This window comes from Rhincodon typus, chromosome 6, assembly GCF_021869965.1.
Source record: "Rhincodon typus isolate 14 chromosome 6, sRhiTyp1.1, whole genome shotgun sequence".
NCBI lineage: Eukaryota > Metazoa > Chordata > Chondrichthyes > Orectolobiformes > Rhincodontidae > Rhincodon > Rhincodon typus.
Window position 1 is genome coordinate 94364453 of NC_063337.1, and position 23693 is coordinate 94388145.

General features: G+C 41.9%; 1 protein-coding gene across 1 annotated transcript in view; it reads right to left on the reverse strand.

Moving 5' to 3' along the window:
* Positions 1-513: 513 nt before the first annotated feature.
* gramd1c (GRAM domain containing 1c) overlaps positions 514-23693 on the reverse strand; it is a 41170-nt gene continuing 17990 nt past the window's right edge. Inside the window, exons 6-11 of the mRNA XM_048598325.1 lie at positions 18208-18311; positions 16617-16778; positions 14977-15055; positions 13684-13803; positions 5516-5618; positions 514-1924 (exon numbers count right to left, since the gene is read on the reverse strand). Of these exons, the coding sequence (XP_048454282.1) occupies positions 1850-1924; positions 5516-5618; positions 13684-13803; positions 14977-15055; positions 16617-16778; positions 18208-18311 (643 nt within the window). The 3' untranslated portion in view covers positions 514-1849. The remainder of the gene's footprint in view (positions 1925-5515; positions 5619-13683; positions 13804-14976; positions 15056-16616; positions 16779-18207; positions 18312-23693) is intronic.

Here is a 23693-nt window from a genome sequence, read left to right on the forward strand (position 1 = left end):
TGATGTCCACGGTGGTCGTTTGGGGGTTGAATTCCCCAGGTTATCTTCTAACTTGGACTGTCTTTGCACATCAGCAAACACACGTTCCTCGACAACTTCAACAACTGGGGATCTCCCTACTGCTGCAGCCTTCATCCGCCATTACAGCCATTGATAACAGACAGATATCTTCCTCCTGGAATACCGCTGGAGGTGGTGTTTTGGATTATGCTTTGTCTGGCACCTTCCCTCTGAACTTACGATCATGGGTGGCCATGCCAAGAACTGAGGACCTCCTGACTGCATCACTCCCAGGATCAATGGAATTCGAGCCTTTCCACTACAACAAGATGGAAATCCACAAAAAAAGGCATCTAGTCTTCTCCAATAAGTGGTCAAAAACTCTCAAGCGAGATAAATGTTAGGTTTAGAGTACAACACAAGCGGATTACTCATGTTCCTATTTAAACCTCTCAACAATGTTGTTTAAAAAGGAAGATTCTACCCAAGAAACAGTGATACAGAAACAAGCAATTAACAATGAATAGAGTTTATTTCCAGAACAATGCCCTACAGATATTGCACAGTAGAAATTTAAAACTTGGAAAAAATCTTTCCATAAAATGTCTTTAGTTTGCCAATTGATGTACATTTCCTTACCATCCTTGTCCAGTACCTATTCATTACTAATGTAATATGGATAATCTAAAATCCCTTTCCTGAATTTTGATTCCCCAAGTGATTATTAATTTTACATAAATTACAACCAAACTCATTCAAATAAAACAAATTCCAACAGCAGGTCCTTAAGGTCAGGAACTCCAGTTATCTAATGAAAGATGAGATGCATCAGAACATCCAAGTCATCTTTCACCACACCATTACACAGTTGACATTGGCTTCCTGCCTCAACTTAAAAGAGAATCCAAATTACTGTTCGTATCAACAGAGAAACACTTCATATTTCTAAAGGATATTTCTCTGGCCAGTATCTTAGCAAGCATTGTTTCTTGTGCCTCCATAAGCAAACACAGCTATTAGTTGCATACACTAAACATTCGAAAGTAATTTCTGCCTTCAAGTCTTCATTAGCAACCAATGCTTAATTAGAAACACAAGCAGAATAATATTACATTTCAAACTAAAATTCTAAAATGTAAACAATGAAACAAGTGACCCTGAGTGGTGCTTCTCAGATCACATCATAACCTTGCCTTCTTCGCTAAAAAAAAGTTCAAGTTTTAGAACAGACTTTGCAATTCGATACTATGCATTAAAAATCTATTCATAAACATTAAAACAAAATCTGTGTTTATTCTAAGTACAAACTCTAGATATGTTTTGTGCACGGCGACTGCTAGAGTGTCAATTCCACATCAAATGGAACATTGCTTAGAAAATGGTGCAGCAAAAAAAAAAAAAAAAAAAAAAAATAAAATCAATCAATCAATCAATGAAGAAACATAGCTGAAACAAGCTGGACAGTTCTTAACCGGTGAAAATAGAGTGATTAAATGATTAGTGAAGTGCAGTGCTTTAATGCAGTATTTTGTCATTTAATCAAATTCCAAAGCTCTGGAAAATTCATGGTTGCAAATTAAAATTGTTGAACTTATCTTTTGTGTTCAGTACTGTACGTCCAAAGACTGAAACTGTGATTATCACAATTTATACATTTAAAAAGGGTCAATATCAGTGATTTGGGTCAGAGGCTGCAGCTTTACTTCCCAAACCCAGGCATAAACATAATTTATTATTATGGGTTGCTCTCAATGTGAAAGGCAGTATATAAATACAAGGTATTATTTTTATTGTTTTCCATCTTCATTTCTCAACCACGCATAGATTTCACCCGCATTCTTCAGAAATGCTATCTGATTGGGTTTTTCACTGTCTGGTTTTTCAGTTCAAAACTCTTCTGGATTGTCGCCAGTGAACCTTTCAGCTGGGAGTAAGAAAGCAAAGCAAAAGAATTGATAGGATGAATGTTCTTCTTGTATACAAGTACTGTTATAATCAGAATCACCTCTCTTTTAGGGTTGAGATATAAGGAGAGGCCGGATAGGCTGGGACTTTTTCCACTGAGGGGTAATCTTATAAAGGTTTATAAAATCATGAGAGGTATAGTGAAGGTGAATGGCAGGTGTCTTTTCCTTAGGGTGGGTGGGGAATTTCAAGACTAGGGGGCATATTTTTAAAAGGTAAGAGGAGAAAGATATAAAGATAGAGTCATACAGCACGGAAACAGACCCTTTGGTCCAATTTGTCCATGCTAAACATAATTCCAAACTAAACTAGTCCGACGTGAGGCAATTTCTGTTTTTACACAGTGGTTGCTAAGTGGAATGAAATTCCAGAGGAAGTGGTGGATGCAGGTACAGTTACAATGTTTAAAAAGACCGTTAGACAAATCCATGAATAAGAAAATGTTTGGAGAGATATGGGCCAAGTGCAGGCAGGTGGGACTAGGTTAGTTTGGGATTATGGTCAGCATGCACTAGTTGGACCAAAGGGTCTGTTTCGTGCTCTGTGACTCTATAACTCTAAATGCCTCAGTTTTCTGCAGAAGATTTTAAATCCTTTGTAACACATAGCTGATTCACATTATAATTAAAATGTAGTTCACTAATTGACCAGAATCAAATAGGAAACCAATCACAAGGTTTTGAGTGAAAGAAAAAAAGAAATTCATTAATTACTAAACACAGGAAAAATAATAAAACACAAATCTAAAAAATAAGAGGAAAGAAGAAAAGAAATTGAGTGAAAACGAGCATGTAATATATCAACATACGATTCTTTAAAATGTATCAAATGGAAGAGAGGGGCCAAGATGAACACCAAGCCTTTAGAAAAACAGACTCAGGAAACAGATGTCAAATGGATGCTTTCCATCAGTCATCCCAGTAGAGGGACCAATAGCAAATCGAAAAATACAAAATAATCAAAAGGGGCTGGGATGAGGGGAATAAGCACAAATACTATCATTACAGGAAAAGTATTAGAGAGACTAATGGACCTAAAGGACAATAGGTTCCCTTCCACCATGGAGTGTACCTTAGGATTTTAAAAGGAAGAAGCGACAGAGATAATGAATGCGCTGGTAATGAACGACAGTAATCTTCCAATAACCCCTAGATTCTGAAAAGCTGCCAATATCCCCTCCCCCCTCCACCGGTGGCAGAAATTAAGAATCCATTATAAAAAGGACTTACTAGTAGAGTATTTAGAAATGGAATATAGACAAGCAGAATCAGCGTGAAGTGGATGTCATACCCGACAAATTTAAAAGTGACCTTTCTGGAGGGATAGAAAACAGTGAAGCAGGAGTATTGTGGGTCAACCCACGGCAGGAGGACGGCAGTGGTTCAAGAAGGCAGCTCACCACCACCTTCTCAAGGGCAACTAGGGATGGGCAAGAAATACCGACCCAGCCAGTGACGCCCACATCCCACAAATGAATTTAGAAAAGGTGCAATCTATTTGGATTGATACGGTTCTACACAAGCCTACTTAATAAGAAGAGCCTATGGTGGCAGGGTAGCATTTTAGCATGAAATGACAATTGCTGACGAATAGAAGACAGAAAATTGGGATAAAGGGGGTATTTTCAGGACGGCAACCTTTAACTAGAGGAGTGCCACAGGGATCGGTGCTGGGGCCATAGATATTTACAACCTCTATTAAATGATTTGGATGATGGAAGTGAATGTACTATGGGCTGAGTTGGTGGATGACACAAAAATAGATGGGAAGACAAGAAGTGAGAATGAGTCAAAGAGTCTACAAGGAGGATATTGGCAGGTTCAAGTGAGCGGATGAAAATTTAGCAGATGGAATATAGTGTGGGAAAATGCGAGGTTGCACACTTTCACAGGAAAAGAAAAAAAAAAATCAAATAATATTTACACAGGAGATGTGCTACAGAAACATTTGAGGGTCCTCAAGCATGAATTGCAGAAAGGTAGCGTACAGTAACAACTTAAATTGGGATTGGTGTATTTTTCCTATGTATCAGCTCCTTTTTCAGAATGGCAGAAGAGTTGGGAATGTTTAAAATTAAAATTCTTTTACGGTTACGACCTTAGTCTCAAGTTCACAATCCAAACAGACTACAAGCTATTGGGGCTACCCTTAAAACTAAGGAGCTGGCAAAGGTGTCACCTGAACCCAGTTCCATCTGCTTATTTATTTGGTGCAATGGAATTTGTCCAAGGCAGATCACAGACCAGTTATGTCCTCAGAGTGTACACTCTAACATCTATATCAGGGTCATTTCAGCATCACCAAATACTGGGCATGGCTCCATTTGGTGGCTGGAAATCAAAGGCCTTTGAACACAAATCTCCAATTGTCCAAAGCGTGCCAATCATAGGTAAGAACACAAAGAAACTCTTGACAGAATGAACCTTCCCTTTTTTGGCCAAGGGAACACCTCAGATTGAATCTGCCTTCAAGGGTAAAAACTTTCCTTACGGTCACTATTATTCTCAACATTTGGCCATCACACACCTTGAAATGATAGCTATTGCTAGGCTCCAAGGGATTATCACTACACAGTGTTCTTGAGAAGCTCATCTCAGACAACAGCTTACAGTTTGCTAGTGACCACTTCAAACACGTCACCGAGTTGCATGCTTTCATAAAAAGCTTCCAAACATAGAACAGTACAGGCCCTTCGGCCCACAATGTTGTGCCAACCTATTATCCTAATCTAAGATCAAACTACCCTGCATACCCTACATTTTACTATCATCCATGTGCCTATTCAAGAATCGCTTAAATGTCCCAAAGTATCTGACTCCACTACCACTGCCGGCAGCACATTCCACACACCCACCACTCTGTGTAAAGAGCCTACCTCTGACATCTCCCCTATATCTTCCTCCAATCACCTTAAAATTATGCCCCCTTGTAATAGTCATTTCCGCCCTGGCTCAATGGCTGCAAGCAAATGGTCAGGCTGCAGTCCCACCCGTCTACCATATCCTTGTAACCCTGCGTTTCCCATAGCTAACCCAACTAGCCTGCACATTCCGGGACACTATGGGGTAAATTAGCACGCCCAATCCACCCTAAACTGCACATCTTTGGACTATTGGAGGAAACTGGGGCACCCGGAGGAAACCCACGCAGACACCACAGGGAGAACATGCGAACTCCACACAGTCGCCAGAGGCTGGAATTGAACCCGGGTCCCCACTGCTGTGAGGCACCAGTGCTAACCCCTGAGCAACCGTCTTGCCCTTCCTACTCCAACTTCCAATTGTTGTTACAGAGGGCTCGAGGGCTAAAGTAAATAAACGAGTGAGGGAATTGGTCAGAGTTTAGGCAAGTGCTGGAGTTGCCAGGCCGAGGTTTTGAAATGGAGGCAGGCTTTTGACCAGCCGATTCTCAGGCATTGAGGGCTTGGATCACGGAGCAACTTGACCTGCTGGCATTCTCAAGACACACAGGGTTGGATTGCTATAAACACAATTCATCCTGCCACCCAATGCGAAAATCCAAGGAAACAATTTCGCCCTGCTCGAAATACCTGTTCTAGAAGTAAAACAGAATCATTGATCACTGCACGCAGATGGTGAAGTCCAGCATTATCCTGCCGTTTTGTTCCCTTTGTCGTTATTTCTTCATCCAGACTGTAAGGGGAGAAAAGAAGAGGAGAATATACACACAGTCTCAGCAAAATGTGAAGTGGCTTTCAGGATAGGTTTCCAGCTAGATACAAAAACGTTTTCATGATAGTGTAAGTAGTTCCTGTAAACTTTCTTACTCAGTGCCTGCTCTCCTCCTGTCAGGATTCATTATTGCCATATCTATTGCTTGTGTTGAAGCTCAAATCTGATCAGTTGAGCCTATCAGTAAAACATATATAAATGAGGCATTCCCTGTCTCTAAAAAAAGGTTTTTGTCTGGTATTTTTGCTATAGAAAGAAACTAGCATACTTAATCTGCAGAAGAAAATTTGCCAGGAAAAAATATATGTCTTTGGTAGGAATTAAACGGAGACTATAGAACCTGATGCAGCCTGTCCAGGTTGTAAAGATAGTTCCACTTGATGGCAGACATTCCCACATAGCTTTAGCTGGTGATCACTTTCTTTCAAAGGACTAACCTTTCCTGTGAACAAACTCTGAATATCCACATACAGTCATCATTAATACAGCAGAGGTCTAAATTATGAAGGCTCTTGCAATGTGACTGGATGCTGTAATCAAGTAAACTCCGACATGAGATAGTACGAACTGTTGATGCTGGAGAATCCGAGATAACAAGGTGTAGAGCTGGATGAACACAACAGGCCAAGCAGCAGAGGAGCGGGAAAGCTGACTTTTCTGGTCTAAAGGATTTCTGAAAAAGGGTCCGGACCAGAAACGTCAGCTTTCCTGCTCCTCGGATGCTGCTTGGCCTGCTGTGTTCATCCAGCTCTAAACTTGGTTATCTCACACTCCTACATGAATTTCTTTTGGTTAAGGTCGATCAGTTCCTGTTGTCTGCCAAGATCCCGTAGAAGACCCATCACTGTAGGAATTGCTCGGCAAGTTTCAAATTTCAACAGGACAATTTCCCTTTTTCCAAGGACTCTTTGAAACATTTAAAACAATTCTGACTTGATCATCTGGATAGTTGCCCAGGAAACACTAGAGTCATAGAGTCAGAGCTGTACAGCACAGAAACAGACCCTTTGGTCCAACTCATCCATGCGGACCAGATGTCCTAAATTAATCTAGTCCCATTTGTCAGCATTTGGTCCATATTCCTCTAAATCCTTCCTATTCATATAACCATCCAAATGTTTTTGAATGTTGGAATTGTAACAGCCTCCACCACTTCCTCTGGGAGCTCATTCCATACACACACCACCCTCATTGTGAAAAAAGATGCCACTTCAGGGTCCCTTTTAAATCTTTCCCCTCTCACCCTAAACCTATACTCTCTAGTTTCGGACTCCCCCACCACTGGGAAAGGATTTTGTCTATTTACTCATGATTTGATAAACCTCTAAAAAAGGTTCACCCCTCATCCTCCGACGCTCCAAGGAAAAATAGGCCCAGCCTATTCAGCCTCTCCCTATAGCTCAGACCCTCCAATCCTGGCAACATCCGCGTAAATCTTTTCTCAACTCTTTCAAGTTTCACAACATCTTTTGTATAGCAGGATCAGAACTGCACACAGTATTCCAGAAGTGACCTAACCAATGTCCTGTACAACCATAACAACATGAGCTCCCAACTCCTATACTCAATGCACTGACCAATAAACACAAGCATACCAAACACCTTCTTCACTATACTATCTACCTGCGACTCCACTTTCAAGGAGCTTTGAACCTGCCCTCCAAGGTACCTCTGTTCAGCAACACTCCTCAGGACCTTACCTCGAGTTGCCTTTCCATAATGCAGCACCTCACATTTATCTGAAGTGAGCTCCATCTACCCTTCCTCGGCCCACTGGCCCATCTGATCAAAAGGTCCCATTCCACTCCGAGGTAACCTTCTTCATTGCCCACTATCCACTACACCTCCAAATTTTCATGTCATCTGCAAACTCAGTGACCATACCTCCCATGTTCAAATCCAAGTCATTTGGATTTGAAAAGCAGTTGGAGTTGTAGGTTGGTTCACCGAGCTGACTGGTTTTCGTGCAAATGTTTCGTCTCCCTTGTAGGGGACATAGTCAGTGTTGCGTAGCCTCCGTTGAAGCTGTCCTGCTCTGAACTTATACAGTCTGGTCTGTCACGGTGGGCAGTCTTGTTTCCGGTTTTGTACCATAGTGGTATGTAGATGGGGTCTATGTTAACTGCATCGGTGGTTGAAAACCAGACGTCCAGGAATTATCATGCTGGTCTTTGTCTCACTTCTCCTAGTACTGTCACATCGATGTCCCTCTATGTTGGAGTGTATTGAAACGAGGGAGAGTTGGTGTTCACGTATCCTGGTGGGGAGTTTCCTGCCCGTCTGTCTTGTGTAAATGTTTCTCGCAGTTGCTGCATGGTATTTTGTATATCACATTTGTCCTGCTCATCGTGCGTATGGGCTCTTTCGTCTTGGAGAGTAACTGGCGAAGAAGTGTGGCTGTTGGTTTGTGTGCTATCCTCATTCCAAGAGGTCGCAGGAGTCTTGTAGTCAGTTCTGATGTGTTTCTAACATAGGGTAGGGTGGCCTGTGTGTTGGGGCGTACAGTGTCTTCTTGGTGTTGTTTGTTTGCCATCTATTGGCGGATGAAGCTGTTGAGATACCTATTGTTTGCAAAAGGCTCTGTATAGGTGTTCCTCTTCATTTTTGCACAGCTCCAGGGTGTTGCAGTGAGTTATTGCTTGTTTAAACAAACAAACAGGTCTTTGAACAGCTCTATTAGTGCACACTGGGCTGGTTACTGTTGCAATTCAGGATTTGGTCTGTGTGTGTAGTCTCTGTGTACGCTGGTAAGGAATTCACCGTTGTTCGTTTTTTCACCATTATGTCTAGAAACGAGAGTTGGATTGTTGTTCTCTTCTTCCCTGGAGAACCTGATCCCGGTGAATATGCTGTTGATAAAAGGTGGTGTGTTTCTAACTTTGCTCGTTTAATGATCACGTAGGTATCATCCACGTATCTAACCCATAGTCTAAGCTGGATCTGGGGGAGGGCTGTGTGTTCCAGTCTTTGCATAACAGCTTCCAACATGAGCCCCCAGATGGGTGAACCCATGGGTGTTCCATTAATTTTTTCATATATCTGGCTGTTGAAGATGAAGTGTACGTGGGGTGAGGCATAGGTCTAGTCATTTCAGCATGTTGTCCTTGCTGATGGTTTCATTTGGAGGTTTGTGTTTTTGGATTGTCCAGTAATGTAGCCAGTATCCCCTTTGCTAGTGTCATGTTGATAGAGGTGAATAGTGCTGTAAATGTCAGAGGATACCATCATTTCCTCCTTGTCGATTTTTATGTTCCTGATGTTGTCCGGGAATTCCCGTGCAGGACGTACGGGGTGGGTCGATCCATCGGTGAGGTGTTTTAGTCTGCGTTTTAACTCCTTAGTTAGCCTGTGTGTGTCAGTGTGCCCTGCAGGGAAGCTATGGGTCTGAGGGGGAAGTCAGGTTTGTGTACTTTGGGTAGTCTGTAGAATCAGTGGCGGCGGGGGCGGGTTGGTTTGTTTGATCCTTCGGGTTTCATTTTTAGGAAGTCTGTTCTTGTTATTTGGCCTGCCCGTTGTAATTTCTTTAGTGTATGGGTGGTTCTGTTCCCTAACTGTGGTGTGGGGTCTGACTCCCTCTGCTGATAAGTGCTGCCAGTAGTTTTTGTGCTTCTCCAATATGGTCCAATTTGTTCATTATAGCCACCAAGCAGCTTTTGTCTGCCAGTAAGATTATGATGTTCCTGTTCTTCTTTATTGCCCTTCAAGGGCTTTTCTTTCTGAAGTGTTGAGTGCATTTGCCTAGCTCCTCCTGTTCAGAGGAGGTCAGACGGCTTGTTGGATTTCGTCAGCGAGTCCATTAGATTTCAGTGTAGCCTCGAGCGCAGACAGGAAGTCTGTTTTGTTGGCGTCCATTAATTATAGTTAAGTCTCTGTATTATGACAGTTTTCTCGGTGTCTGCAAGGTGTCAGTCTTACAAAATTTCTTATCCACGTGTCTGGTTAGTTCTTGTCGTTGCTATGCATCAGTTCCAGCAGTTTTTCCTGTTGCGAGTCTCTTCTTGGTTCTGGTCCTGTTTTGCCGGACCCGGATGGCCTATTTGAGAGTTGTGGTCCATCGTTGGTTGATCGAGTTCAAGTGTCGAGATTTTTGGCGCAATATTTCTCATCCATATTTGGGGAGGCGGTTATGGGCATCTGTCACTATAACTCATAGCATCCTGTGGCCATCTTGTTCAGCTGTTTTTCTTGCTTGTGGGTTGTTAAGGGGTGGGGTGGGATTGTATTTGCAACCCGAGCTACAGATCTTTGTTAAAAGATTAAGCAAAAAGCAGTGGATCCAGCACTGATCCTTGTGGCCCACCGCTGGTCACAGGCCTTCAGTCTGACAAGAAACCCTCCAACACCACCTTGTCGTCTCCTACCTTTGAACCAGTTCTGTATCCAAATGGCTAGTTCTCCCAGTATTCCATCTGATCAAACCTTGCAAACCAGTCTACCATGCAGAACTGTGTCAAACGCCTTGCTGAAGTCCAAAAAAAAAGATCACGTCCACTGCTCTGCCCACATCAATCCTCTTCATTGTGTTCTTTTGAAGAAGTAATCAAGTTAGTGAGACATGATTTCCCCACACACAAAGCCATGCTGACTGTCCCTGCTCGGTCCTTGTCTTTCCAAATACATGTAAATCCTTTCCCTCAGGATTCCCTCCAACAACTTGCTCACCAGCAATGTCAGGTTCACCGGTCTATAGTTCCCTGGCTTTTCCTTACCACCTTTCTTAAATAGTGGCACCACGTTAGCCAACCTCCAGTCTTCCGGCACCTCACCTATGGCTATTGATGATACAAATATCTCAGCAAGTTCTGAAGAAGGGTCACTGGACCAGAAACATTGACTGTTTTCTCCTTCACAGATGCTGCCAGACCGGCTGAGCTTTTCCAGCAACTTTGTTTTTGCTATCTCAGCAAGGGGTCCAGCAATCTCTTCCCTCACTTCCCAGAGTTCCAGCGTACACCTGATGAAGTCATGGGAATTTATCCACCTTTACATCTTTTAAGCCATCCAGCACCACCACCTCTGTAATAAGGACATTGAGATGTCGCTGCTTATTTCTCTAAGTTCTCTATTTTCCATATCCTTCTCCACAGTAAACACTGATGCAAAATACTCATTTAGTATCTCCCCCATCTCCTGCAGTTCTACACATTGGTGGCCTTGCTGATCTTTAAGAGGCCGTATTCTCTCCTTAGTTACTCTTTTGCCCTTAATGTATTTGTAGAATCCCTTTGGATTCTCTTTAACCCTATTTGCCAAAGCTATTTCATGTCCCTTTTTTGCCCTCCTGGTTTCCCTCTTAAGTATACTCCTACTGCCTTTATACTGTTGAAGGTATTCACTCGATCCCTGCTATCTATACCTAACATATGCTTCCTTCTTTTTCTTGACCAAAGCCTCAATTTCTCTAGTCATCCAGCATTTCCCACACCTGCCAGACTTGCCCTAACAGGAACACACACTCTCTGGACTCGTTCTCATTTTTGAAGGCTTCCCATTTTCTAGCCGTCCCTTTACCTGCAGATATCCACCCTCCCTTCCCCCCCCATCCAAATCAACTTTTGAAAGTTCTTGCCTAATACTGTAAAAGTTGGCCTTCCTCCAATTTAGAGCTTTAACTTTTAGATCCAGTCTATCCTTTTCACTATTTTAAAACTAATAGAATTATGGTTACTGGCCCCAAAAAGTGCTCTCCCACTGACACCTCAATCCTGCCTTCATATTCCCAAGAGTAGGTCAAGTTTTGCTCCTTCTCTAGTAGGTACATCCACATATTGAATGAGAAAATTTTCTTGTACACACAAATTCTTCTCCACCCAAATAACTTCCCTGGATGTACTCCCAGGAATATCCTGAGTACTGGTGTAATGTTATCCCTAATCAAAAAATGCCACTCCCCCCCTCTTGCCCCCCTTTCTATCCTTCCTTTAGCACGTAGACCCTGGAACACTAAGCTGCCAGTCCTGTCCATCCCTGAGCCATGCCTCTGTAATTGCTATGATATCCCAGTCCCACGTTCCCAACCATGCTCGCAGTTCATCTGCCTTACCTGTTAAGCCTCTTGCATTGAGATAAATGCAGTTTAATTTATCAGTCCTACCTCGTTCTCTGCTTTGTTCCGGCCTGCCTTGACTTTCTCCTTTTCCCAACTGCACCAGTCTCAAACTTCTCTTTTCTCACCGGCTCCCTGGATCTCACCTGCACCCCAACCCCATACGCCACTCCACCAGCCTTCTATCTCACCCAGCTCCGTCCCTGCCTAGCTAAACCCTATACCTCATCCATCCTACCCTCTCCTTCACCCACATTCACTCGTTAATGACAAAACAATAGCACAAGGATGAACTGGAACATGCTCCAGAAATAATAGAGAGCAGATTTTCCTTGGAGCGTATATTTAAGGGATGCTTTTCATCAGTAAATGGGAGTAGATCAGGAAGGGGAAGATAGCAGACCAGGATTTTGTATTGGACTATGAAATGTCAATAAACAGTTGAAGATGATAGACTGACTCCTGCCTTAATAAACAGACAACTGGCAAATGTATAAACTGACTCACTAAACGCTGTTTCATTATTCCCATGCCCAGTGTGATACTGAATGAACACCTACCAGAATATGGCAACTAGTGTGGTAAAGTGAAGGTGTGGCACATCTTTTACCCTCTTCCACATTTATTAACAGGCTGGCATCAGAAGCCTCAGCTAGAAATGCAGAGCTAGGTTAGGGCTGACAAAAGGAGGAGTGAAGCAGACAGACATTCTTCAGAAGATTCGGCCCTTTATCTTCTGGAAGGATATATTTGACAGACAAACAAACATTTATGGGACACAATATAAACTACGAATTAGGAATGTGGTCTATTTTAGAACCATTAGCCACGGACCACAGGCTTACCTGTGTCAGAACATTGTGCATTTATTCGCATTCCAGAAACCAGAGCTGACAATCTAGCCTGGCCATAGAAGTGCAATAATAAGAGGAGCACAGCCAGATGAGACATTAAAGCACAGGCCCCGTCTGTCTTCTCTGCTGTCCAGTTTCCCAAATTCCCACCAAGCTGGTTGAAAACCCTCTCGACAGCACTGGCACACAACCTGCAAGGAACTCAATCCCAGCTCTACACAGGTTCAACACAACCTATCCAGCTTTTAGAGGTGCCATCTTCCCCAGGGCCAGTCCTAGTGCCCCAGGGCTTTGAGGCCTTCCCTTCCTACACCAGCCTTCCAGCCACACATTCATCCACCATAACCTCTGATTTCTGTTCACGGAGACTTTGCCACAATTTGTGTCTCTCCACCAAGACCCTCAGCTTCTCCTTATGTACTCCCTGCAACTTGTGTTTCCCCAGCCCCCCTCAATGTGAGGCCTCTCCTGTGCCTTCGTTGCAATCTCCAGCACCTCTCCTTGGTTGAGGGCCTCTACATCTGCATTCCCAAAGACATGGGACTTGCTGCCTCTCCCTGGCATTTGCATCATCCTACCCCTCTCCAAGTTGCTGCCGCTTGTAGATTTGATACAGTGCTGAAGTTCCAATGTGACATTCACATTGGAGAAGCCACAACACACGTTATCATAAAGAATGAACTATAACAGCTGCAGCTGGTGCTGAGCGAGTGTTCCAGCAAATCTTAGCTAAAAACCTAAAACATTCTGAGAGTAGATTGTCACATGTTTCTTTTAAAAATGGAAAATCAAATATTTAAAAGTCATTTCATTTAGTGATGTAGCAGGTTAACAAGGTAAATTAGTTCAACTTATCAGGATTTATAATTTTTTTTTCCTGTTGTAAAACAAGATCTCAGAGAATCTAACTTCAGTTTTTACATTGGTTTCTATGGAAACTTATATTTCACTTAAAAGTTGCTATTCTCAGGAATTGAAGCAGAATGATACATGATGACTCTCTCTACATAAATAAGTGATTTTCCTAATACATGAATAGAACACCTTTTAAGATTACCTACAATTTAATTCTTTTGTACTTTGTCCTTGCAATACATTTGTTTTTTTTGAGTGAAGCATCACTTACCCAGCACTCAGCTTTTCGGATGTTCCGATCTTGTTTGACGAATGGACTTTTTCAGCCACTTTTTCTATGTTCAGAAGTTTAAAATAGAGGACTAAATTCAACAAAGCTAGGATAAAGAGTCTGAAATAAATAAGCAATTTAATTAGTTGTAGAGGTTCAAAGGGTAAATTCTGGGACATCTGTTTTTCTAGTTTTACAGGAATACCAGAAGAATATTTAAAGCACCAAGGTATAATTTCCAAACTAAAAATTATAAGAGTATATAGTTTTGCTACCTGTAATAAGCTTGCAAAGATCACTAGATCAACTTTTTTTTAAAAAAAAAAAATTTGTTTATAAATGCAATGCATGCTACTTAGAGTCAGAGTCAGAGTCAGAGCTGTACAGCACAGAAACAGACCCTTTGGTCCAACTCGTCCATGCCAACTAGATACCCTAAATTAATCTGGTCCCATTTGCCAGCATTTGGCCCATATCCCTCTAAACCCTTCCTATTCATATACCCATCCAGATGCCTTCTAAATGTTGTAATTGTACCCATCTCCACCACTTTCTCTGGCAGCTCATTCCATACACACACCATGCTCTGCATGAAAAAGTTACCCCTCAGGTCACTTTTAAATCTTCCGCTCTCACTTTAAACCTATGCCCTCTAGTTTTGGATTCCCCTACCCCAGGGAAAAGACCTTGGCTATTCACCCTATCTATGCCCTTCATTTTATAAGCGTCCATAAAGGTCACCCCTCAGCCTCCGACACTCCAGGGAAAATAGCCCCAGCCTATTCAGCCTCTCCCTATAGCTCAAACCCTCCAACCCTGGCAACATCCACATAAAATCTTTTCTGAACCTTTTCAAGTTTCACAACATCCTTCCTACAGGAGAGAGACCAGAATTGAACGCAGTATTCTAAAAGTTGTGCAAGAAAGACAGTATGTTCAGCTTTGCAACCTAGATTCAGGCTTGCTGTGTACATGACAATTCCACTTTTGTGCAATATCTATTGTTCATAACAAGCACGCTATTGGACTATACTGAACCACCACAGCAGAGCTTAAAAATTAGACTAAATACACGAAAAACATGTAGGGTGCACCTGGTACATGCTCTCTCAAGACCTTATTTTAAATTTGGCCCAAATGTCTAAGATTTGATGCATATTGTATACTTTTGGACAAACGTTTGGAGGTGTTGCCTTAACAATAGCTTATAATTAGATCCAGAATCTTTTTTATTTTACTCTTGTTAGTGTTCTTGCAAAAATGTTTCTGAAAATCCTTTTGAAATGCACTCACATTGCACTCATGCCCAACACAAACTTTGAAAGGCTCCGATTCTGGAGTATTGGTTTACTTTCCAAATTATTTCCTCTGTCTGCAAGAAAGATAACAAAATTAGAACAACTATGCTCTAGTTGCAGGCAATATCATAAAAGCAAAAGAACTGAATATAAAAACAACGGGCATAGGGCTAGGCTTTTTAGCTCCTCAAAACGTGCTCCGCCGTTCAGTGAGATCGAGGATGACCGATTGCTGCCTCAGATCCACTTTTCTGCCTGCCTCCCGTTATCCCAGACTCCCTAAGAGGTTTCTCCAGGAAGTGGAATGCAATAGAATGTTTCCCACATCCTTCTCACCTCAGCACGATTCCATCCAAATCCAGAGACAAAAGTCAGTTAACCGTTAGTGCTGGATGCATGTGGTAGGATCAGGTGTATAAGTGCCTCCAGCCAACTGATCCGGCAGGATTCCTGAGAGTTCCTCTTCTTGCAGGTCCATCCTGTATTTATTCCCCTCTCGGGGTTGATTCCTGTTTGAGCTTGGCAGATGTGGGTTGAGGATGGTGCAGAGATCCCTACATATTTTGACAGGCACTAGAGTAGATTTGTAGCTCGGGTTGTGGATATTGTGGTTGGTTGGCTCGTCGAGCTGGTTCGTTATTTCATTACCCTGCTGGGTAACATCATCAGTGCAGCCTCCAATGAAGCGCCGTTGTGTTTTCCCGCCTGGAAAGACATGACCAGTACTCACTCGTCTCAGGAGAACTACCAGTTCAATTGGGACAACACCAGGATCCTGGGACAGACCAAACAGAGACAAGCACAGGAATTCCTACAGGCCTGGTTCTCCACCAAGAAGGCCATCAATAAACACTTAGAGCTAGACCCTATATACACACACCACTGCAAAGGAAAACCGAGAAAGGAGGTAATTAAATCCAACGGACCCCAGAGTTTAAATACCAGGTGGGAAAACACAACAACACTTCATCAGAAGCTGCACTGATGTTACCCAGCAGGGTAATGAAACGTCTGTGAATTAACGAACCAGCTCAGTGCGCCAACCAACCACTGCATTTTGACAGGTAGTTTGAGCTAACTGTAGATATCTCCCTACAATCCTCCAGTTACAGATTAATATTAAAAGAAACTCCAAACCAAGTTATGAAAATGTACAGCCGGTCAGGGGTTGGGTGCTTTTGAACAGTCAGCAAATGATGAAAGCCTGTCACAAAGATTGCTGCGCTATCTTCAGATAATATCAAACACCACCATCTAAAAGTTCAATCCCAAACCACTCCCCATCCGGTCTCGGAAATATCTCACCGTTCCCTCACTATCACTGGATCAAAATCCTGGAACTCCCGCCCTAACAGGATTGTGGGTCAACCTACAGCACATGGGCTGCAGTGTGCCACACAGACATCGCCCCACCACCTTCAGGGGCAACCAGGGACAGGCAGGCAGCGATGCTCCCATTCCACAAGTGAATAAAATTTCAAAAACCTTCTTGTAGTCCAGTATTTCAGTGTCAACCCCAGCGCTGCTTTGAAGCTGCTCCTGTAGCTGATTCACACGTGTTGAAATTTACACCGAAGTGTCAATTGTCTTTATCCAAACCTGATGTAACCTAACAGTCAAACTAAAATATATTACCCGTGTACATTTCTCTCGTATCCACATCCAGACGAGGAGCTAAGCTGGGAAACTGATCTGTATAGCTTCGGCTGAAAGCTCGCCGGCGTCTCCGAAACCCAGACTGGCCCAATTCTGCGGAGATTGGATTGTGTGTTGCTTCTTCGATCAACAAGTCAGATTCTGCGACAACAAGACATTCTGTAAAGTTGAAGTCACCTTTCTCCAAATTACTTTTCATCGCCTTAAAATCGAAAAAAAAACCCATCTGCAGCAATATGGCGTAGGTGTAGAATATCTGGTGGTTTAGAGGTGCATCACTTACCTTCAGTCTCTACACAGGCAGCTGGCAGACTAGATGAGAAACACTCCGGCTCTAATTAACACGTTTGCCTCGATAACACATTCATCCCACAATCAGCAAGTTTAAAGAGTGTGTAAAATATAAAGGGGTACCAAGCAGAGTAATTATGAAGATAAGTTATTCCTCACAAATAATTTACATGCGAACGGCCAACCTTTTCCAATTGGAGTCTAGAAACAATAAAAAGCGAAGCTGCTTTCTTGATCCTAGTCTGACAAAATTTTTGACGACCCAATTTACCTTTCTGACCATAATCCCAAGCTAAACTAGTCCCACATGCCTGCACTTGACCTATATCCTTTCAAACATTTCTTATTCATGTACTTATCTAAATGTCTTTTAAACATTGTTAACTGTACCCACATCCACCACTTCCTCTAGAAGTTCATTCCACATATGAACCACTCTGTTTAAAAAAAGTTGCCCCCCCAACATATTTTCCTTAAATCTTTCTCGTCTCACTTTAAAAATAAGCCCCTTAGTCTTGAAATCCCCCACCCTAAGGAAAAGACACTTGCCATTTACTTTATCTATGCTCCTTTACAATTTTACAAACCTTTGAGGTAACCCTTCAACCTCCTATGCTTCATGGGAACAAAAATGTCCCAACCCATCCAGCCTCTCCTTATAACTCAAACCTTCTCAGCTGCCAGCATCCACAGGTCTGGAGTTCTCTCTCTAAAGCTCCCGGTCTCTTTCTCTCTCCTCCTTTAAGGCAATCCTTGAAGTTTACATCTTTGACCAAACTTTTGGACATCTGACTAGATATCTTCCACGCGTCAGCATGGAAAGTATTTTTCATTGATACTCACATTGTAGATTTTAGCTTTTCGTGTGCAATAAAAGTGCACTTTAATTGCAAGTTGTCATTTTTGAACAAATGTGCACCCCAGCAGGAGTTAATGCCATACAATCAGGAACAGAGAAATGCAAGATTTGGTGATGCTGGAATCAGAAATGAAGTCTGCACTGATTTCTTCAAGAATAGTCTGTAATCCCAAGACCAATTATTGTCCTGACTCAGATCAATTAATTCAGAATGAATTAAGAACTGAACTTCTACCTTCCGATCTACATTATTCAACATCTCATTCATTTGAATAGCTACCCACTAAAAGGCACTAATGTAAGCCAAGTACACTCAAATGTACTTTTCCTTCCAGTTCAAGTATGTTCTAGTGATCCCACTTTGCCATCGGATGTACTTTACATCTACTAATATATCAAACACTTAAATTTAGCAGTAACCTAAGTGCTTGAAGTAATCTTCCAATCCACTCCAGGAGTTTTTCTGTATGAAAGACTTCACCAAACCCCATGGTTGTTTTCTGTAGCACACATCTGTCGAAACTCTGCAATAAAGAAAGAAGTACTTGAAAGAAAATTATTGATAAACAAATAGAACATTAAGCCATCAAATAATGTCAAGTCTATAAAAGTAATTCATTTGACAAATTGATTGGCATCTAACTGTAATTGGAAACAATATATCTTTGCACACTTCCTACTGTTATGGATCAGACCCCCTCAAAATACATTAAAGGTAGTTTAGACTCTAACGTTTTCTTATTTTAAAAAGGCAAACACGAGGTGCTGTGTTCCATATGCAATTTGATTGGTCAAACTACTCGACGTTCAGCATATTATTTATTCAAACACTATAGTTAAAATACAACAAAAGAAAGAGGAACTTGAAATAACAACTCTATCATAAAGCTTAACATAATAATAGATTATTTTAGAACTAAACAGTACCCGTTCCAATATAGTACCATCCCATAAATACACCCTTGCCAAAAAAGGCAAATTCAGAAATCAGGCTGTCTCACATGCAGTTCTCCAATCCAGGAGGGAAGAACATCAAAAAGACAATTTGGAGCGAGAACGAGAGTGATTTACAGCTTTCAAGCCCTGCTAGGACTTCAGCAACAATGACTGAATGCTAAAGATCCCTAGTTTTGTAGGCCCACTCAGGCTGCTTCTATTGTTCCAACTTTTAAAAAAAACAACACCCAAGGCTTCACAAGTTACATATCTTCTCAGATTGCTCACCACCTGTCCACCCCCCCCAAAAGAAACCAGGACAAAACACACCTCAAAGCCACAGCATCATCCCATTGCTGAAGACAGTTTATGAGACAGCTTAGTGAAGAGTTTCACAAATAGTTTAAGCATTTTGTCCACTAATCCTGCCAGCGATAATCTCACTTTTACTAAACACTTGATGCCAAACATAATGGAAACCTGTGAAAATGTAGACTACTGTAGGTGCTAGAAATTGGCAATAAAAACTCAGAAAATGATGGAAGTAATCAGCAGGTAGGGGGCAACGCTCATGCAGAGAAAGAAACAGAGTTAACATTTCAGGTCAATAACTTCTCAACATAACTTTCCACTTTGAGTTTTAGACTGTATTGTATATGTTTCAGGATAAAGTTTAGGGTTATAGACACATAGGCAGCTTTTCTGTACCCATGATTGAGTCCTGAAATAAAAAGTTTCTTCCCTGATACCAGGGCAAAAAGGCATGATGGAGTGGATTTAAAAAAAAAACTGGAAAAGGACAGGCAGCAGCCAGAGGTAATAGTTCATGAAGAAGCTGGAAAATGTAGGCAAGAGGAGCATTGGTCTTGGGAAGGTGATAGGATCCAGATTGAGAAGAATGACATCCAGAGTAGTAATCTCAGGATTATGCCTGACTCACATTAATGTGCAACTTTGAGAGAATGTGCAGGAGGAAGGGTTTCAGATATTCAGTTCATCAAGACCAGTTCTGGCATTTTGCAGGTGAAGGAAGCCACAGGGCAAAACAGAATACTGGGTTTAGTTCAAAAGTATGTAGAGGGAGCAATAACATAGTACTACATAGCACCATGGATGGCATTTGTCTATCATTGTGAGGTAGATTAAGAAAAGATCTATCATCTCAAAACTAGCCAGCCACGAAGCCCCTTTAAAGCCATTGACAACATCAACAGACTTTCATACTTTACATTTGCATAATCTGGTACGTTATTCACTCTACTTTATACAATGAAGAAATTACACTGGACACAGTAAAGACTACAGGTCTTAATATCCTAGCTGCTGACATAAAAGTTTCAGAAATACAAGATGTAGCTCAAAAAAACTTGAAGATTGGCATTTCTAAAAGATCTAGGTTTTAAGCCATATTCTAAATGTACCAAAGGCCAAGGACACATTTAGGAGTTTACCCAATAATGACACTGGTTAAACAGAATTATCATCTTTCTCAACTTTCTGGTCAGTCCCTTTCTGCTGGTGTTGCTGGGAATTTGCTTGGGTGTATGACAAAATTTAAAAAAGGACAGATAATGTTTTAAAAATTATTGTACTTCCGTTACAAATGGATTCCATTCATTTTACAAAAATTTAAAGAACGGTTACTCAAAATAATGCTCAAGTGAAACGAGTAGGTCAAGAATTAATTAAGATAAAAAGATTCTCCCTTCATGAGAAATCTGGCACTGAGTTTCCATAAAATTCACTAATCTAACAAGAATACTGGCAACAGACTGTCAGAACCACTCACTTCTGGTCAATAATTATTGGCTATCTATTGAAATAGCTGTTTCGTCCTTGAAATAATTGACTGGCATTGCAAAGCTGCTTATATATAACACCTAACAATAGTGTGCCTGCAGTTTGATTTCTAGGAAACTTTTCAAAAAATTAAGTCAGGCAATGTGGAGTCTGATTTATAGGAAACATCTTATTAGCTTGCTGTCATAAAGGAATGTGATGTTACTGATATGTTAAATTAAATTAAATAATAGATGCCGTTTAATGAATGTTAATGGGATTGTTCTTGCAAGCCAACGCATGAGTGAACTGCACTGCAAATGTCACATACAAATTACACATTGGTTGCAAGTAGCCGCTAGTGTACAATGCTCTAGCTGGTGCTCCATGCAAATCAAATCCCCACTGAGATCAAGGTAATGCATTTATCACCTTTATCTTTAGTATAATGCCCTACTTGCAAATATTCAGGCTTTATGTAGCTCAAATATAATCAGCAGGTTCCTTCAATAAGAGGGATGAGCTTATTTTGCAAATAAAAAAAGTTAATCAACATGTAGCTATCATTACCCAAAAAGGTTCAAAAACCATCCAAATAGGAGTCTTGAAAAATAAAACACCCACTCAGAGAAGATGCAATGGGCTGAATCATGCTTTTTTTTTTTCCCCTGAGCTCACTGGAAGCTGCTTTGAGCTTTTGTTAGGGGATTCTCATGTCGAGAGCCAGTGGGATTTCTTGCAATATCTTTCGAAACACGCCTCATTAATGACCTACCTCACCCCAATGACGCCTCTCACGTTTGATTCTATCCCCATTTTACCATACACCCGGATCAACTCCCCACTGACCAGATATCAGCTGAGAGACAGGTGTTCCTCGTGCCCTCCCCATCTTTAAAAGCCCTGTTGTGTACACAGATGACCACTGCCAGTCTGCAGCTACCTTGCATGGCTCCTTACATTTGCCCTGGCTATGGCCTATAAAGAGAAGCTGGAGCCTTGCTTGCTGGGAAGGGACCTGGAGTTCCTATTGGATGGGGTGGGTCTCCTCTTCTCCCAAGCCACAACATCAAACATATCAACCTGCTCTGGGGTTTGCCACTAGCTCTGTCCAGTCTGTCAATTGAAGCAACTCCCAGCAATTTAGAAGATCAGTGACCTTCTCCACTCCAACATAAGTTCCACCATCTCTCTGCTGCCTTTCCCACTTCCCATCAAGACCTGTTCTCCACCTCTCTCATTATTGCTTGCAACATTTTTCACACAGCCTGACCTTTGGCATCACTAACCCAGCATGTCCTCTGCGCTGAGTCACTCCTTTAGGACCTTCTGTACCAAAGGGAGAGAGATGTGTTACCCACTTTCATGTCCAGTAATACCTGCCTCTCTCATTCCAGGAGGAAAATAGGACAGAAAGCGTCAAGACGAGTCGTGGGCTACCAGACATTCAGCTCCTCACTCCTTGTGAGGGGATAACTCTGATTCTGACCACCCCAGTGACTGTATCCAAGCCCCTGACATCGAAAGACTGTTCTCGACTTACTGTGCTGGGACTTCCTGTGCAAAGGCTCTCTCCTTCCTCTTCACTTAGGCCTGCTGACAACAATGGCAGGCTTCAGGCTTAGTGTCTGCACTAAACAGCACATCTATAGAGCAGTAATATGAGCCTAGTACATCTGGCTGAGGAGGGAAAAAAAAAGTGTAAAACGTCAAGGCATGGACACTCCGAGCACATAGCTAGGCTCAGAGTGAATGGGCACTATGACAGCAAATGATGAGCCTGGTGATACAACCTGGTCCAATTTAGGAGCTGGGTGCAAGCCCTTGAAGACACTGTTTTCTTGCTGCAGCATTACAATGAAGTGCAGTGCAAATGGATTGGAGGTGTGTCATGAGGGTACTTAAAGGTTGGGACATGGCAGATGCCAGGTGCAAACGGCCAGTGCCCATGGACCATACCCAGAGATGTTGGTGCCTGGAGAAGGTTTTTGGAAGCATGGATCAGCCGAAATCATCCAGTATCCACCCTGACTACTGTGGGCGAGAATTCTCACTGTCTAGCTTATTTGGTGCATTTGGTTAAGATAGGAAGCTGAATATTAATGAGGCATTTAACAAGCTATAATTCCCCTTAATTTGTAACTCACTGCTCCCTGGTGAGAAACTTCTCATCACTTGGCAAATGCAGAAAAGATGCTCCCAATATCGAAATAGGAATCAGACTTCAAATTCCACTACAAATCTCGCCATAGCCCATTTTACTCAGACCCCAATAAGTTTCTACCCAATAACTCTGAAGAACATTACTCTTAAAAAAAAAACTTTGATGAGGTTACCCTTACAGTCAGAAATATTGTCCAACTAATATTCTGAAGCAGAAGTCATTTTGCACAAAGCTCTTGGTAGTGGTGTGTTTTCCTGGATCAGTCACGACTAGCTGATTCTCGCTTTTCTGGAGACAATATTATAAATTTTAAAGTCACCTTTAGGAACTCTCCACTTGGGGCAAATTGGTTTCCATTGGGTTTATAACAAACTTTGGTGAGCAGGTTTCACAGGGGACAAAGAAAAGGAGCAGGCAAAAAAAAGGTTGTTACTCCAAACAAACTCACTCTCTTACTGCATCCACAAAATGGTTGGTATAACCACTCTGAAACCATTGTCCAATTCATGCCTTCAATTGAACAGCCTGCACTCCTCACAAAAGAAACATTTTCCCCTGTTACTGCCAGCCAATCATCTTTTCTGCACCAAGTGTTCATTCTAACAAATCCAAAATACAGATCTATGTCCAGACAATGATATTCTGAATTAATATTTCAGGCAACAGCAGGAATTTGGTCTGGCTTACAGCTGCAGGACACTAACAAATCAACAGGAGTAGGAAACAGAGGCTCTTCTTCAGAGATAACCACTAATTTCAGAAAACATCCTAATTTTTGAAGTTGATATTGTATTTATTTAGTGGAAGCAGCAGTAATAATTGCCTCAGGTTCTCCCAGACAAAGGACTGGAAGTTTCCTCCTTACACCACCCCATAAAGCAATGTAATTAGTAATGGGAAGGACAGGAAGACAAGGAGGTGTGGCCTACCACAGCTTTTCTGGTCTAGTTAGGCAGGCCACTCCTAACTATCCACCACATGCAAATCACAACAGGGCAATGGTGACCCGCCAGGACAAGCCAGGGAA